Here is an 18,560-nt window from a genome sequence, read left to right as displayed (position 1 = left end):
GACCGCAACTCAAAACTTCCTAAAGAAGCCAAATCCTCTACCGTCGGTTCCACAGTACCCGCTGAAGGCTGCAAACCAAAAGAGGAAACGCGTCCTCACAGATTTAATTGCCGACTCTTCTATTGGCCATGCTCCGTGAATCATCTACTGTTCGATGTAGAGAATTATGGCTCAGTCGTTTCGCCCTCCACCGGTCTTCCCTTCTTCCTCGCCCGAGGGCCATCGTCATATCTCTCTCTCTCTCTCTCTCTCTCTGCTCTATGTTAATCAACCGATTGCCGATTAAGAAACGCACTTCCATGGTGAAGAAATCGTAATCGTGCTTAACGACCTGGGAAGAATGCTTTCTCTCTCCATTCCTCGCACTCTGCGACTTAAAGAAGGTACTTTCCTTGCGTTTGTGTGTGTGTGTATCTATGTATGTATCTAAAATCGTACGTATGTATATATGTATGTGTGTGTATGTATGTTTGTGTATGCACTTTGATATGGACAGACGTGCAGAGATGGAGTTCGAGTTTTTTTGTCTGTTGTTTGTGCGGGGATGTCAAGAAATTTGATGTGTTTGGGAATTGTTTCTGTTGGAATTTATGGATTTGTGTCTTGCTGGGCAATGCGAGCTGTGTTGGGCGATATCATTGACTTTGCTGTTGATTAGGAGGGGGATTTCGCTGTTGATTTTGATCTTTGATTGTTTGGGTTTATTATGATGTCTTAAATTAGTTAATAGTTTGACATGCTGTAATTTCGATGGATTTGGGTAGGGTTTATGCTTTGATTCTTAAATGATGGAAATCAAATTGTGCTAGGGCATCCAATCATACATCCTTATGGAATCATCATTTGATTTTAAGTTTTGGGCTCTGTGGTCTTCAATAACACCCCCTTAATGGTTTGAAACATGGGTTTGAGCTAAAATGTTGGGACAGTGAGTTGTGTAAGGAGAAGCTACTCAAAGGTTCAGTTCTTTCTAGATTTAACAGTGTCAATTTGTTGAAATTGAAAGTTATTGACAAACAAGTTCGTTTTACATGCCTATGCAGACTATGCTGCCATGCATTGATTATGTGTTACCAAAATTTACATTTTCACATTTGGTGGACTTTTCGCCAACTTTTTTTCTTAAGTCTTTTTTGCATGTGATTCTCTAGTTTTTTACGTCAATTTTTATGTTAATGATTTATTCTGCTTTTTTTTTCCCAAAACAAATGGGTGTAGTTTAGGAATAGATGTTTGTTACAATAAGAAAAATGAGGACAAAGAAGTAAAAAGACTGCACTTAATATTTGAACCAAAATGAAAAATTTTAAAATATATATATAATTATTATACAAACTCTGATATCAACTTCCAGTAATAAAAAAGAGTTTAAGAAGCCTGTCTTCAATGTTTGCTTGTTACTCGTTTTGCTTTAGAGACGCAGTTGGTTTTTCTTATAAACCATGCAAGAGTGACACAGGACATTGTTTATCGCAACTAACAACCTCTTTTTCTTTATTAAGTTTTTGATAAATCATCCATCGAAATGAAGTAGGGAAGACTCTAAGAGAAGCTGAGTGCTTGAGAGGCAGAGGGATGATCTAGGAGGTTGAAAAAACTGAGAGAGATTAACATCCTGGTCTTTGTCACGGGTGAAAAAGTGTGACAGTTACTATTCCCACTTTCTGCTCCTCTCTGCTGCTATTTTCTGAAATTTTGCTTTTAGCTACATCGTGTTCAAAATTTTTTATTTAAAACTGTATTGTTCTAGTTCTTGAAACTAGTCATCTAAGTCTTTCATATGGTTTGCATCTGTAAATTCTAGTACCCTGCTTATAATGTTTTTCCGAGAGCCACATTAGAAGTAATGGTATTTTGACCTTTAGGAGAATATCCATCTGCTGTAAACTTTGGAAACCCTCTTTTAGATTATATTCTTTGCAGGTTCTATTACTCCGTTTTCTATTTCTCTAATGTTTTTCATTCAATTATGTAGGTTCTGCACAGTGATTCATTAGCTTGATTTCCTCTAAGAAATATTTTCTGAGAAATTTTCAGTATTAGATTTAGTAGTACTAGGTTTTAACATAACATCATCTGTTCTTAAAATTATGACTATAACGTTTACTACTCTCATCATTTCCTAAAAGCAGACACGACAATGTGATAGTTTGGCACAACCCCCCCACCCTTTTTTTTTCCCAATGTTGCCTTAGGTAGATACCACAGCATTTAAGATTTTTATAGGCTGTGCTCTTATTTCATAATCCATGCATCGTTTCTGGTTTTCTTATGATGTGTTTTCTTGAAATAAATGCTAGGAAATTTTAGTGTACTTGGAAATTACCTTCTGAGCTTTCATTCAGTTATGTAGGTTCTGCATAGTGATTCATTAGCTTGATTTCAAAATTTTCTGAGAAATTTTCAGTATTAGATTTAATTGTACTAGGTTCTAACACAACTTACCCCCCCCCCCTCCCCCCCCTTTTTTTTTCCAATGCTGCCTTAGATAGATACCACTGCATTTAAGATTTTCATAGGCTGCGTGTATTGTTTTTGTAATCCTTGCAGCATTTGTGGTTTTTTTATGATGTATTTTCTTGAAATAAACGTTAGGAGAGTTTAGTATACTTGGAAATTACCTTCTGAGCTTATGTAACCAAATCTCTCTCTGTTTCTCCAAAAAAAATAAAAATATATAAATAAAAATCTCAACAAAGCCACTCTCTGTGTCCCTGTTATTTGGATTCAGGTATTTGAATTGTGAATACAAAAATCTTCCGCGAAAAATACTGAGAGGAACAATGTACCACTCAATAATGGAAATTGGGGATCTAGAAGACTGTAAAGGATGATAATAAGGGCCACAAGGCTCCCCATTTGCAATGGTAGGGGGAGGGTTGTCAAAGTATATACAGCCTTACCCTTGCTTTTATGCAGAGGGAGCTGTTTCCTTGGATTCAAACCCACGACCAACCGCTGACAATGCTCTTGATGCTTGCAAAAATTCTTTGTTCTTCTATCTAGATCCCATGAATTGATTTGTTTAGGCTACACGATAGTCACTCACCTATGGATGAAATTTTCAAATAAATCAAGCGCACATAACAGAATCTTGCACAGACAAAATGACTGTTATGGAAACATGGCAAAAAGTTCCAAAGATGAGAGAGAGAGAAGATCAAATAAAGTGGACAAATTTCTGCTTAGTGTGAAGAAAATTAACATGCAATGTCCAGCGCTGAACATCGTGTCTATTGTAAAACATTCCAATACTAGAACATGAAGCACAGCAATTTCAAGAAAAAAAAAAAAACATAATAAAATATTTAAATTAATTTTGTCAAAAAATTATTCTGTTATATAATTAAAATTTCATTTAATCATCAAAAAAATGCGACATACTTTAAAATTTTCAACTCATTCATGGTACCATTGCTTAAATTCATAAAAAATGTAAATCATGTGTTGTACTCAAAGGGAAAGAAAAGGGCTCCTCTTCATCTGAAGTTTTCTCATCAAATTTGCATGGCCTACGTACAAAGTGTATCTGCACATGCATCTGCCAGTAGGCAGAGGTATTTGGCAACACCACCCTTAACGAGAGAAAAAAAAAAAAAGCAGCTCGGTGCATGATTGAGGCTGCAAGAATAGAAGCAACACCCAACAAGACAAAGAAGAACCGAAAAAAAAATGTTTATGCTCACGTAACTTGACGTTGTCAAAGGTTCTATTGCTGCCTGTCTTTCCAAAAACACCCTAGTAAGAAATTGAGGGCATCCTTCCAAACCACCCTCTTCCTTCTCTTGATGAAAGCAATGCTCTATCTTTTCAAATATCAACCAGGATCACCACTATTATTAGCATAATCTATTGAATATTACAGATCTGGGGGATAACATAGAGTACAACACATATCAAATGCAACCAATGTACAACAATTCTTGCAAAAACAAAAAAAAAAAAAAAAAAAACCAAATTGCTTGAAGAGGCATCTTAGGATTCCAAGTCATCTTCAAGAGGAAATCACTTTCGTATCTTCAATAGAAAACACTTTGATTAACCAAGCACCCATGAACTAGAGAATCTTTTTGGTTTTCGATCTCCTAGCATCCTCCCTATCCTTGAAAACCTCAAGAGAATAGACAAACTGCTACAAATTTAAACAAAGGATCCACGTTACAGTCCTAAACCATCCGACAATGGATTCCAATTCCATCCTTCTTCCTCTCAAGTAATGTATCTTGCTACCCCTTCCGGCTCTTTCCAGAAAAAAAAAAAAAGAGTATCTTGCCACCCCAGCATCTTTACTTACTGCTATGGCAAATGATACCTTTCAAGATCCTTCCTTGGACACCACCCCACACCCCACCAACCCCCACTCTCCCCCCCCCACCAAAAAAAAAGGGCTAGCGGAACTTAAATATCTTCCATTACAAGCACTCAATTGACCTAAAATTGTCAAATGTCCTTCCTGCTACCCCTTCATAATCCCACAACATGGGAAGGCCTAGATTTTCTTGAGAACTATCCCCCCCATGTACTTAAAGAAAAATTGAAACAAAGGATTTGGGAGAAAGAATAATTTTATTTCAAAGAGTGGCAACGTGAACACTTAGGCTATACAAGGAGTGGTATTTAAAGGAGATACATAATACATTTTTTTTTTTGAATTCCATAGAATCAGGTTGTGTAGGGATTGACGTTGGATCTTTAATAAATGTTCAGCAACGGTCAAGTCTTTTGATGAAACCGTCGACAGTTTGTTACTGAGTTCAATTCTGTCTTAAACCGTCGATATAACCGTCAACGATACTGTCGACGGTTTGCTTCGCAATTGCTCACTGTCTGAAACCGTCGATGTAACTGTCAACGGTTTGCGTCGGATGTTAGGACTGTGTGTTGTTTAGAAACTTCCTTCTTTGGTTTGATTTTATGGTCGTTGGAGCGATATTCATGTTGATTGGATTCTTTCTTCTTTGGTGAGAATGCAAGTCTATTGCCTTTTTGGTGTGAAGTATCCTGATTTGTAGATTTGCTGAAGTTTCTTCGTGGATTGAATTTATTGCCGGGAGAGCACCCCTCAACGGCTCTCCAATGATTGGTGCGAGATTGATGGCTGTAGTGGATGATGCACGTGTGTTGCTAATACCCTCCTGCAAACTTTGCTAGGGTTGAAGGCAAAGTTTGGTACGAAAATAATGATGTGCTGACTTAGACATTGGCTTTGTAAATAGATCGGCAACCTGATGAATGGTTGAGACGTGTTGAGTGATAAGGAGTCCACGTGCAACACGTTCACGCATGAAATGATAATGCAGTTCAATATGTTTGCTGCGAGCTTGCGAGCATGAAAAACAGGATTAATGGTCATGTGAAGCGCATTGAGGTTGTCACAGTAGAGTATGGGAGGCGACGATAGTGTAATGCGAAAGTCTTGGAGGATAAAGGTGATCTAGGTGAGCTAAGCTGTTGTGTTGTCATGGCACGGTACTCGGCCTCCGTGCTTGAATGACGAGATGAGGTTACCTCCAAGAAATGTACAGTAGCCCGTGGTTGATCGTCTCGTTGTAGGACATCCTGCCCAATTTGCATCTAAAAAAGCAACTAGATCAAGTGGAGTTTGTGAAGAAAAATGTAACCCCATGCCAATTGATCCTTTGACATATTGCAAGATACAGCGAACCATTTGCAAGTGTGTCAACGTGGGAGCATGCATGAATTGTGAGACATAATTAACACTAAAGGAAAGGTCAGGACAAGTGAGGGTGAGGTACTGTAAAGCACCAACAAGTCCCTAATAGTAACTTAGGTCGTATAGAGGAGTGTCATTGGAAGTAATTTTAGTTTTAGCTTCAAGCGGTGTACTCATGGGTTTACAATCAACCATATTGGATAGTTCAAGGATAGTAAGGGCGTAGTGTGATTGAGATAGATGAAGCCCATTGGGTGTTGGGGTTTCCATTCCAAGAAAGTGATGAATTGACCCCAAGTCTTTCATTGCGAATTCACTGCTTAAAAGTTGAATGAAAGTTGTAACAAGAGTGGGAGTAGATCCAGTGAGTAATATATCATCCACATAAAGAAGTAAAATTAGTGAGCCAAAATCAAAGTGACAGACAAAAAGGGAAGGGTCGGCCAAGCTAAAAAAAAAAACCATATTTAATAAGAAATGTATTAAATCGATCAAACTAAACATGGGGTGCTTGTTTTAACCCATAGAGTGCTTGTTGTAGTTTACAAACATAAGTTGGATGGAGTGGATCTGCCATTCCTGTTGGTTGTTGCATATATAGGTCTTCAGAAATTAAACCATGCAAGAAAGAATTTTTGACATCCAATTGACGAATAGACCACCGTTCGAATGAGTGCTATGGTTATAATCATGCGTATTGTTCCAGGTTTGATAACTAGGAAAAAAGATTCAGTTTAGTCCACGCCATCCATTTGATGGTACCCTTTGGCAACCAAACGTGCTTTAAGTCGATCAAAGTTGCCATCGGGTTTGAGTTTCGATTTAAACACCCATTTGGAACCAATGATATGCATGTGAGGTGTGCGAGGAACAAGTATCCAGGTCTTGTTTTGATGCAGGGCAGCAATTTCTTCATGCATTGCTGCTGTCCAACCAGGGTGTGCTAGGGCCGCTTTGATGTTTTGAGGCTCACAGGGTATGGTGGTTGAGGTGAGTGTGGTCAAGGCATACTTTGGATTGGGTTTGACTATACCGAGTTTAGACCGAGTGTCCATAGAGTGTGTTAGTGCTGAAGAGATAGGGTGTTGGTGAGATGATGCCAATGGTTCAGGCATGGGCTGTGGGACTATGGTGTGGGATATTGTCAAGGTATCAAGAGGAAGTGATTCGTGGGGCAGTGATGTGGTTGGTGAAGCCATGCTGTGAGGTAATGCGAGAGAAGCATTTGCTATAATGTCAATGGTGGTAGGTGTCACTATGCTGGGAAGTGGGAGGGTTGGAGGGTCGGTTGATGCGGAATGTTGGGAGAGTGATGCTGCTGTATCTTGGGATGGCAGTAAGGGACTTAACCATGGAGGTGTGGAAGGATCCGAAGGTGTGTCTCCAGGCAAGTGAGTGGTATTGTTAGGTAGTCAGGTGTCGAAGATACTAATTACGTGTGGTGTTGTTGTTGTCATGCAGGTGGTGTGTGTAGACTTATAGGGAAAAACCAGCTCATCAAAGACAACATGCCTGTAGATAATTTTTTTTTTTTTTAACTTGATGGATGAAAACATTTGTAAGCCTTGTGTTGGTCGTTGTATCCAACAAAAATGCAAAGAGGCATTTTAGGATTGAACTTGTGGGGTCGCGTGTCCCAAGTGTTGGGAAAACAATTAGACCCAAAGGTTCGAAGTGAGAAGTAAACTGGATGGGTTCCATGCAATGCAAAATATGGAGGTTCAAAATTGTGGGCTGATGAGGGCAGCCGATTCATTAGGTAAACAACGGTAGGGAAGGCTTCTACCCATAAATATAAAGGTGCACCACAATGAAATAGCATGGTCATACCTAGTTCTCTTATAGTCCTATGGCGTCTCTCAACCATACCTATTTGCTCGGGCCTATATGGTGCTGATACTTGATGCACAATGCCTATGGAATTTATGAACTCACCACCTCCATCTAAAAGAAAATTTTTATCTGCTTGTTGAATTGTCTAGCTACATAATTTTCAAAGGCTATACATGCACTGAAAAAATTAGATTTTTGATAGAGGAATAATCCATGTATATTTAGAGAAATCATCAACCAAACAAGCATAATATCTGAATTTTTCAATAGAAAGAGTAGGAGTGGGTCCCCGCAAATCACAATGAATTTTTTCAAAGGTACTAGTACTTGAGTGTTTAGAGCAAGAAAAAGGTAACCAACTAAGTTTTCCTAGTTGACAACTATCACAGAGATGCTATGGTTTTGTTGTCCCTACAACATCAATTAATCCTTTATTTTTTAGCCTTTGTAAAGCTGAAAACTGGGGATGGCCAAGGCGTTGATGCCAAACTTTGGAGTGGTGGATTTGAATAGATGAGAGAAATATAATTGTGGTGAAGTTGGTAGGACATAAAGATCACCCTTGCGTTTCCTTGTCATCATTGCTTGTCCTGTTTCCCTTTCCTTAACACAATAATCAACATAAGAAAATTCACAATTGACAAGAAATTGAGTGGTTAATTGACTTACAAAAAGTAAGTTCTTTGTTAGGTTAGGAACTACTAAAACATCATTTAGAGGTAAGGCAGAATTTTTTTTTGGTTTTATATAAGTCTCCAATGGCAAGAATTGGCATTGAAGACCCATCTCCAATTAGTACTGAGTTAGAACTAGAATATTTTCGGAGGTTAGTTAACATACCTGACTTACCAGTCATGTGATTGGAAGCACTGGTGTCTGTAGTCCATTCGGTGTTTGCAATGGTGTTATCCAACGTTAACGCTGCAAGTGCTTGTGGAATGTCATCTTGAGAAACTGATTTCTTTGGTACCTACTAACATATCTTTGCAATGTGGCCCATCATGCCACAATATTGACACTATTGATCATGATACTTGTCCCTCTCGACAGGTGTCATGCGGCGTTCACCTGGTGGGGGAGGACGCCGCTGTGTATTTGAATGAGGGGTATATTTTGTGCAAGCTTGCCTTGAGTCCCTGTTTTGTTGTGCTGGAAATCCACGTCTAGTTGACGTGAATTTTTGTGTTGGTTCACGAGATAGCTTGAAGAGTTTGATTGGGGGCGTTGTTGTTGTTGTCCATAAAATGCCACTTGATGGGTGAGGAATGTAGGTTGAACATTGGTGTGGCTGGAAAACCAATTGCGGCTTTGATCGAAATTTTGGAGTTGAGAGACCAACTCATAATAGGATGGTCTTGGGGACTTTAACATAGTTGTTGTGAAAACTTCATATTGTGGACCAAGACTAGTGAGAAGACATAATACCTTTTCTTGGTCTGGAACGGGCTTCCCAATTGCTGCTAAATTGTCACAGAGACCTTTGAAGGTGCAAATGTGGTATGTGATTGTTATGTGATCTTCTTTCCGAAGATATGTAACTTGTTGACGTAAAGTAAATTCACGTTCTTGCGAGTCTTGGGCATATGCATTTTTGAGAGTCTCCCACATTGCATAAGCTGTGTCAAGGCCAACACCAAGTCCGAGAGTTTTCTTAGACAGTGTCCCAATGATCCACCCTCAAAGGAGACAATCGGACTTGAGGACTTGTGTCCACTGCATTTCGTGGGAATGCTTGGATTTGGTGTGATGTATTTTTTAGGTGCCGGCTCTTCATTTGTGAGATGCCCCACTAATTCTTGGCTTTTGGTTAGAGCCAATCCTTGCTCGCGCTACAAAGGATAATTGTTTGGGGTGAGTCTAAGGGTGATGAAGTTGCCAAGATTGAGGGATAATGTAGCCATGGAAAAGGGCAAGAAGGATACAAAAAAGCAAGGAGCAGAAGGTACGCAAGAAGATTGAATGATGCAGGAACTGTGTTTTTTTTTTTTTGTTGCCTAATGTTCACAATGGCTCTGATACCATAAGAAAAACTAAAACAAAGGATTTGGGAGAAAGAATGATTTTATTTCAAAATGGCAACGTGAACACTTAGGCTATACAAGGAGTGGTATTTAAAGGATACATAATATAATTGTATTTTTGAATTCCATAGAATCAGGCCTTGTAGCGATTGGCGTCGGATCTTTAATAAATGTTCAGCAACTGTCAAGTCTTTCGATGAAACCTTCTTTGGTACTGCAATTGCTTACTGTCTGAAACCGCCGATGTAACCATCGACGGTTTGCGTCGGATGTTAGGACTGCGTGTTGTTTAGAAGCTTCCTTCTTTGGTTTGATTTTATGGACGTTGGAGCGATATTCATGCTGATTGGATTCTTCCTTCTTTGGTGAGAATGTAAGTCTATTGCTTTGTTGGTGTAAAGTATCCTGATTTGTAGGATTTGCTGAAGTTTCTTTGTGGATTCAATTTATTGCTGGGAGAGCACCCCTCAACGGCTCTCCAGTGATTGGGGGGAGATTAGCGAGATTGATGGCTGCAGTGGATGATGCACGTGCATTGCTAATAGTACTTACTATTCCTCCTCTTCTAAATGCTTTGCTACATAGAAAGTCTCTGTAGTCATTTATGATTTGTTCAAGAGTACTTTATTTAAACCTTCTCATACCTAAACTATCCCTTCCTTTGCAGATAAATTTTTGGAAGAGAAAATGTATTAATGGATGAAGAACATACAAAGAGAGGAGAACTAGATGTCCTGCAAAGAAAGAAAATAAAATATATAAACAATAACAAGAGGAGCTTCCCTCCAATCCCTTTGCTGGCCGAGCAGTGATATCCCCTAGAAGAACCCAAAAAAATGAGCCCAAAAGTGGCTAGAAACACAAATCTATCTCACAACTAACCAAGAGAAGATTTGTGGTCCTTGAAGATTCCCAAATTCCTCTCAGTCCAAAGGGTCAACCAAGTAGCAATACCTTCACATCTCTATAATGCCCTAACCTTCTGCATTTGCCAAAATCCCAAAAGTTCACTTGTAGGAAATCCCCCACGACTTTCGGAGCCACCCAAGCTTCACCATAACACAAGAAAAAAGCGCACCAAAGATAGTTAGCCACCTGGCAATGAAGGAATAGGTGTGAATTTGTTTCATTGGACTCATTACACATGGAGCACATATCAAGACTCTCTTATAGGGTCAGTAAGTCATGCATAATAGGCCTATTGAGTGTATTAAGCCTATTAAGAGACACAGCTCAGATGAATGTCCTGAGCTGAAAAGGGCGAAGACCTTAGCATTCCAATTGATGTGTCTCTAGAGAAAATGATTAGGAAAAGAATTGGAGGGAGTTTAAGGGGGTGAAGAGAAAAGGATTTGGTGGAAAGAAGACTTGAAGAGTACCTCTCCCAAACTCTCTCATTTCTTCTATTAGAATGAACAAAAGGCTCCAAAACGTTAAGCTTGGTGAACTCATCAATCTTTCTTTCATTGCGATTCTTAAAAAAATGGAAATACAAGGAAAGAGAGTGCCCCTCCAAAGAAAAGAAAGAGCTGATAGGTGCATTGTGAAGAGTGGGAATCTTAAAAATACAGGGCACAATCAGAACCAAATCCTATTGCCTGTACCCGCTATTAAATGAGAGAGGAAAAAACTAACTAAACAAGCAACTTGCGATACAGACTTCCAGGGGTTTGTATAAGAAGCAAAGCCATTTCCTCTAGTGTCCCACCCATTCAATGGGCCCTATACTTACTTTGTATCACCTTGATCCATGTGAAATTAACTTCTGAGGGGAACCTCCTCAACCATTTTCCAATTAGAGAGATTTTTTCAGTAAGCACATTGCCAAGGCCCTATACTTACATTCCTTGTTGACTTGTTAGGGCTCGCTGATTATTTTGGGTCATTGTCAGTGCTTTTTGGTTTACCTTTTTGCTTTTTCTGGGGTAAGTGGCTGCCCAGAGTTTGGAAAGTAGATGTCTTATTCTTCTATTAGTACATTTAATCTGTCAATGCATTTCTTTTGCCATCAGGAAAAGATTTGGATCTCCCCAAAACTGAACCAAAGAAAGTCAAGCATCATCCTCTCAAAAGTCCTAGCAATACCCTTCCTTTATAGATAAATATGCATTTATCCATTCTACTAGCTGGTATTTGGCTTCCTCTCCCATACCAGCCCAAAGAAATTCATATTACAGTTTTTCCAAATCTTTCTGCAATAGCTATAGAATGATAATAAAGGACATGAGTTAAATGGGGAGTTACTAAAATTTGCCCTTCATAAGAGTTGGCGAACCTAATTTAGATTGATGAACTCCTTTTCTATTTGCAGGTCTCTTTTCAAAATATTCAATGATAGATTCCACATTGCCTTTGCGTTGAAGAGCCTAATGATAGATCCAAAGAAACCATTGACAAAGATCAACAGCATGAACCGAGTCATCCTTGAGGAATGCAACATATTAAACTCTGCGAGGATGAAATTGATTTTAGATAAGCTTGAGGCTGCCTCAAAACACAATAACACACTCCTGCATCATCGTAATTGGATCTTATGTGCCCCATAGAAAATAGTAATGTTATCAACAAGCAATAACCACAGTATGTCCCTCATCATTCCCCTTGCGACTGCCTTGATAAAATTTGCTCAACGCTTGCATCATACCGTGTAAATTGCTTATCGGCTATTGCATCTCATCTATCTGTGTGTATGGTTTGCATTTTAAGGCTGCAAACGAGCTGAGCTGTGGCCAGTTCAAGCTTTAGCTTGTTCATTTGAAAGAGAGCTCGAGCTCGACTCTAGTTTCAAGTTTTTTGTTCAAGTTCGACTCATTTAGCATATAAATAACTTGAGATCAACTCGAACTCAACTCGACTAAAGCTTGTTTCATAGTAATAAACAAGCCAAGATCGAGTGTGGCTCGAAAGCTTGAGCTTAAGCTCAAACTTGACTCGACTAAAGCTCATTTCAAATTAATAAACAAGCCAAGCCACTAAACTAATTAAATTAATTGATAATTGGTAAAGATAATTAGAGGAAAGTATTTTTAAAGGTAAAATCAAATATTTAATGTGACTAATATCGAGTTAGTTCATGAGCTTAATATCGAATTAGTTCACGAGTTAGTAATGAACCAATAAACGAGCCAGTAAACAAGTTGGCTCATGAGCTGGCTCAACAAGCCAATAAATGAGCCAGGTCATGAGCTTAACAAGCTGAGTATGCCTCAGCTTGAGCTTGACTCATTTGGTTGACGAGCTTGAAATTTGAGCCTAAGTTTCGCTCGTTTAACCTAATAAATGAGTTCAAGTGAGCCATTGTTGAATTGAGCACCAAGTAGCTTACGAGCGGCTTGGCTCATTTGTAGCCCTACAGCTTATGCATTTATATGTGTGCACATGCATGTGTGTGAAGATTTGGTTATCATATCGAATTGAATTCCTTATTTGAAGTTAGGGGGTTCATCTTTTGAATCCATATTGGTTTTTTTTTCAAAACAGCCTAACATGTGTTGTTGGGCTACCATCTAACAGCTTAAGCTTGAATGTAGAGCAGTGACCTACCAGTCTCTTGAGTTTTTGTTACAAGAGTGCCTTAGTTCAAGTCTTATTACCTGAGTTTCTGTTAATTTTTGTTCTATTTGTGTCCATGCGCTTGTTCATGTTCATCTATTTGACTTGTCATGTGTGAGACTGGGTTGCACATGAATGGCAGTGTTGAATAGCTTATATACATTGTTGGCTCTCCACCTAACAGTTTAGGCTTTTAGCTGAAATTGATCTAAAATTGTTTCATATTCAGAAGTGCTTCATTGTTATTTAAATGTTGTTTGCAGTGCGACAAGAATATTATGTAATCAATCTCTGCTTTTGCTTTGATTCTTTTACTAGGGATTAATGCCTTAGTATGTATGAGAGGCCTATGTTGTATTTAAAATGTAGTTTTTTCAGTAACCAAAAAATATTATTAAATACTAGCATTTTTAGGGATGGAGTGCTTTCTTCTTCTTCATTTCTTCGTCCAATTTATGTTCAATTTTTTTTTTTATTTCTTTCATATTAGAACATTGATATGATTGTACATAATCTATCCAGGTTGTCTAATGCATGTCCAGGATGTTTGATCACCTTGAACTGGTCATATATTCAGGTTGGTTAAATACAATCACTAATGCTAATTTATTTTTAGATTATTTGTAAGACATGCTTATATAAATGCATAATTATATACATTGTTTTATCTTAAATTACTTATCATTTATGCATACATCAGAAGGGGCTGGTTGGGAACCACGTGTGCCATCACATCAAAATATCAGATTATTTTGAATAATATTACCATTGGTCTCCCTTTATGGGATGCATAAGAAGTTGTGATATGAATAGCCTTCTATTTGTAATTGGTTTTGATTTTCTTATTCATAAATTTGTATTTTTTTTTTTCAATATTAATGAATGATTATTTCTGCAATAGTTCTTCATCTTATTTTCTTTTTAGACATTCAATTACTTAATATTGATTAGATGACTGCAAGAATTAATGACAACTAACAATAGCTAGTAAGTGTAACTAAATCCATTGCCACTCATACCACCGAGGTGGTAAGCCTAGTGGTATGGGCTGATCTTCCACATCTCCGAGGTTGGGAATTTGAGTCAAATGTAAGTCGAAACTGCTTATGGGAGTAGTGCCTGCCCTTGGAATGCGCGGAGGGGTTCTGGACCCCTAGCACTTAGGTGGTGCTGTGTTGACAGTCCCAATCTTCTGGCTGGGTAACTATGGCTCAATACAAACATTTTGTAGCAAGGGGTAGCCCCAGTGGTACTGCCCCCGCCGCCCCCCCCGGAGGGGTGGGGGGGGTGTGGTTGCTATGCTGGTTGCCCCCTACCTGCCTTTTTGCTCAGAAAAAAAAAAATCTATTGCCTTGGTCTTGCATCCATGTTGAAATTTTCCAAAAGAAAAGGTCCTAGAATTTGCCAGATTTAGATGCTGTTCCTCTAGAAAAAAAAAAATGATCCTCTCTTTGTTTCATAAAAATTATTTTTCATGCTTGCATATGGTTAGTGACCAAATTGTGTGTGATGATGCATTTCATAAACCTTTTAAAGGCAGAAGAATGCCTTGGGGCTAGAAACCAAATTGCAGGGGTTTGTTCAGTTGTGGCTCAATCATTTGATGTTGCTCCTTAGTCATGTGTGTTAAGGACTACATGAATTCTTCTTTTGCATTTTCCTTCATGACTGAGCCCCACTTTATTTTTATCTTTAACTGAGCCAACCGAGCCATATATTAAATTTGTCTCTCTCTTTCTCTATCATATTTTCCCTTTCTTTTCATATTTTTAAAATTTTTATGTGCAGATTTTGTTTCATTTTTTCTAATCATTAAATGTTTACGTATCAATAAAAACAATGTGGATTCTGATGGCATGCATTAACAATTTTTTGCTTGAATTATAAGGTATAATTTTTTTTTTGTGATAAACAATTATTTATTTATTTATTTTTATGAACAACATATTGCTTGAATGATAACTCATTTTTCAGACATCATTTTTCAAAACCCTTGAATGATTTGTGAAGCTATCTTTCCTTTTTCTCAACTCTATAACATTTTTGTGCCTTGCATATTGATTTTGTTGCATGAAATAGAAATGTGTTCCTATGCTACATAAACTACTCATTCCGTTATGGTATTAATTCAACTAATGTTTGACAACTAATGTTTGTCATTTTGTCACTTTTTGGGAGGGGTCCTATCTAGGTTTTCTTTATTCTTTCAATTGAAATTTTTTACACTGTAATTTTTTGAAAGATCACGCACAGGACATTTCTATGGGCATGTGTCAATGCATAATGTATATGCTGCACTTGTGTGGACTTACTGAAACCATTTCATAATTTATAAGGTAAAAGATGATGATAAGCTTAACTGACTGCTGCAGATGGGTTGTCAACCCTGAGGTGGAAGGAGTCTTACCCCATGATTGAGAGCTTGGAGCTCAGACCTTGTTAAAGCTTGATATACATTGTTGGCCCACAACCTAACAGCTTAAGCTTTTAGGTAAAGTGGTAATCTAACATGATATCAGAGCAGGTTACCAGGAGGTCCTGGGTCCTAGTCTTGTTGCCCGTAATTTAAAAAAAAAAATATTGCATTCCTTATGATGGGTGCTATTTACCATGTGTTTATCTCTCCACATGCTATCGGCCTGCACGTGCGAGGGAGTGTTAAAGCTTGATATACATTGTTGGCCCACAACCTAACAGCTTAAGCTTTTAGGTAAAGTGGTAATCTAGCAGACCTTGAATCTGGATTTGTTGTGATTTGGATAAAATGCAGAACAAAGTTATATTGAATTTTGTCAAAATCCACACAAATCCAAATCCTGCCTGAAATCTATGCTCCCAAACTCAACCTCAGTTGACTTCATCCACAAAATTGAAATCTACCCTAGCATGTTGTGGCCTGGATAATTCCATATTGGAAGAGCCAGTATTCTTTCTTTTCACCCTACATTCTAATGTTTCAAATTTACCTGTAATACTAAGAACATGGTTTTATTGCAATATCCTGTTTTTACCATTAGTTATCTAATGCTAGGTGGTAAAATGTGTGACTCCTATTCAATTCCATGCTCCTCTGATCTCAATAATTAAAAAACCATTGTTTATGTAAACTCTTATAGGCTTATTCTAGACTCTAACCCTCTTTAAGAATCTTTCGCAGATGGTCAAGATGGACAGAATTGGGATGAACATTTTAGTTGCTCCTTCATGATGATTATTCTTCTCTGAAGCATGCCCACACGACCTTTCCGCTTCCCTTCCAGACGAGGGCGACCCAAGTTTCTTTCGATCATATTCCTGATACTAATTCCAATTTGTGTGATTGGAATCTTTGTTCATGGCCCTAAAGTCTCCTATTTCTTTCGCCCCCTGTGGGACAAGCCACCTCCGCCCTTTGAACACTTGCCTCACTATTATGCAGAGAATGTCTCCATGGATCATCTCTGCCGCCTCCATGGCTGGTCGCTGCGCTCCAAACCCCGCCGTATCTTTGATGGCATCATATTCAACAATGAGCTAGACATGCTTGAGATAAGGTGGCGTGAACTTTATCCGTACGTATCAAAATTTGTGATATTGGAGTCAAAGACCACTTTCACAGGCATTCCTAAGCCGCTCTTCTTTTCTTCAAAACGAGATCAGTTTGCATTTGCTGAAGGGAAGATTGTCCATGGTGTGTTTTCTGGCCGAGTTGCAACTCATGGTTCTCGCAGAGACCCATTTGTACTTGAGGCGGAGCAACGTGGAACTATGAATGGATTACTTCGCCGTGCAGGGATTTCCAGTGGTGATCTACTTATAATGTCGGACACCGATGAGATTCCAAGCCCTCATACCCTGAAACTTCTTCAATGGTGTGATGGGTTCCCGCCTGTGATGCATCTTGAGCTACGACATTACATGTACTCATTTGAATTTCCAGTGGATTACAGTAGCTGGCGTGCCACGACCCACATCTACAACCCAGGAACCCGCTATCGGCATTCCCGCCAAAGTGATATCATACTTTCTGATGCTGGATGGCATTGTAGCTTTTGCTTCCGACATATTAAAGAGTTTGTCTTCAAGATGACAGCATACAGTCACGCAGATCGTGTAAGGTGGAAACATTTTCTAAACCATTCAAGAATACAGAGAATAATTTGTCGGGGGGATGATCTCTTTGATATGCTACCCGAAGAGTACACTTTCCAAGACTTGATTAAGAAGATGGGATCAATTCCTCACTCTGCTTCTGCAGTTCATCTTCCTGCATCCTTGATAGAGCATGCAGACAAGTATAAGTTCCTTCTTCCCGGGGGCTGTTTACGAGAACCGGAATGAAGTCTCTCTGTCTGGCCACTTGGAAGAAGCCTCAAAGATTTCAAATTTGTATTTACTAAATTAATCTGTTGTAGTTTCCTGTATCCAAAAATATATTCTAGGTTTGTTGTGTCTTTCTTTTGGCCCTTCCCACGTGAGATCCTCTGAACATTCAAACTTGTGAATGTCTAGCATTCACACCATTGCGTTTCCCTCTGTTGTTGAAAAGTTGGAAACCTAGTATAAATTTTTTCGGTTGTGAAGAAAGATTAACATTCAGGAGTAGCTGCGGACCTGCGCTGTTTTGTACAACTGGTAATCCTTTGAGTTCTACCTGAAAAATATAAAAGAATTCTCTTTTGAGGGATATGTTACTTGTAAATCCTCAAGTCATGTGCTGGTCTACGCCCAAACAAGCCTTTGCCCTTGTCGGCAGTTTTGTAGTACTCAATTCTTTTACTTTGTATTATATTTTATCTAAATTAATAAAATTTTAAATTTAAGATCCGAAATCTGCTTCAGATGCCTTGGTGTTCACAAAATGGTACCAGGTGCTCGCAAAGATTTTGGGTCAAGTGGCTCAAAATCCAAAGGATCATGGCATTCTATTTTGAAAATGGATTCAATTTTTGTGATACTTTCATTTCTTTCTCATTTTACCACCAAACAGAACATATCATGTATGGATTATCTCGCATTAGAGTTAGTTCGCATATTTTCCATTGTTTTAGGTCTTGCACATAGTTGGCCTTTGGCAGCTAATATTTTTGGGGTCAATTCAATTCTAAATATGAGATGAATTTCTATCCAAATTTATTTTTTATCACCTTTGGGAGCATAGATTTCACACATCTGATCTGAATTTACATAGATTTAGATAAATTTCAATATAGTTTTACATTACATCTCTAATACAAATGCAAATTTAAGGCATCTCAAAATATAGGGTTTGTGTAATTCTTTTATCAGAATTTGGAGACAAAATAGCTGCTTCTTGTGCATGTCAATTGCGGCGATTGATATTTGAGAGTGATGGTCCTCTACTCCTAATAAGGAGAGAATCGAATGAATGCGCCAAAAAATGGAGAGAGGGAGAGAGAGAGAGAGAGAGAGAGAGAGAGAGAGAGGTACTTATTGATATATCCTTTTTCATTTCAATAAAAACCATCAAATGGGAGGGG

The 18,560-nt window shown here is 38.4% G+C and overlaps 1 protein-coding gene across 3 annotated transcripts; it reads left to right on the top strand.

Annotated features, from left to right (window-relative positions):
- LOC131157344 (uncharacterized) lies at window positions 1–17,891 on the top strand. 3 transcript variants are annotated; one of them, XM_058111416.1, is made up of 4 exons: window positions 94–383; window positions 11,840–12,108; window positions 13,603–13,657; window positions 16,238–17,891. In XM_058111416.1, exon 4 carries the CDS (start codon window positions 16,309–16,311, stop codon window positions 17,398–17,400), a length of 1,092 nt encoding a protein of 363 aa, XP_057967399.1. In that variant the 5' UTR covers window positions 94–383; window positions 11,840–12,108; window positions 13,603–13,657; window positions 16,238–16,308; the 3' UTR covers window positions 17,401–17,891. The 3 variants fall into 3 exon arrangements, with proteins under 3 accessions (XP_057967398.1, XP_057967400.1, XP_057967399.1); XM_058111415.1 differs by lacking the exon at window positions 11,840–12,108 and having other exon boundaries at window positions 1–383; XM_058111417.1 differs by lacking the exons at window positions 11,840–12,108; window positions 13,603–13,657 and having other exon boundaries at window positions 1–383.
- Window positions 17,892–18,560: the final 669 nt, after the last annotated feature.

This window comes from Malania oleifera, chromosome 6 (assembly GCF_029873635.1).
Source record: "Malania oleifera isolate guangnan ecotype guangnan chromosome 6, ASM2987363v1, whole genome shotgun sequence".
Lineage (NCBI taxonomy): Eukaryota > Viridiplantae > Streptophyta > Magnoliopsida > Santalales > Ximeniaceae > Malania > Malania oleifera.
This window is presented reverse-complemented; position numbering and strand designations above follow the sequence as displayed.

Bases quoted from the DNA above. Each gene is read 5' to 3' on its own strand.
- LOC131157344 (XM_058111417.1), top strand. From the start codon at position 16,309: ATGCCCACACGACCTTTCCGCTTCCCTTCCAGACGAGGGCGACCCAAG.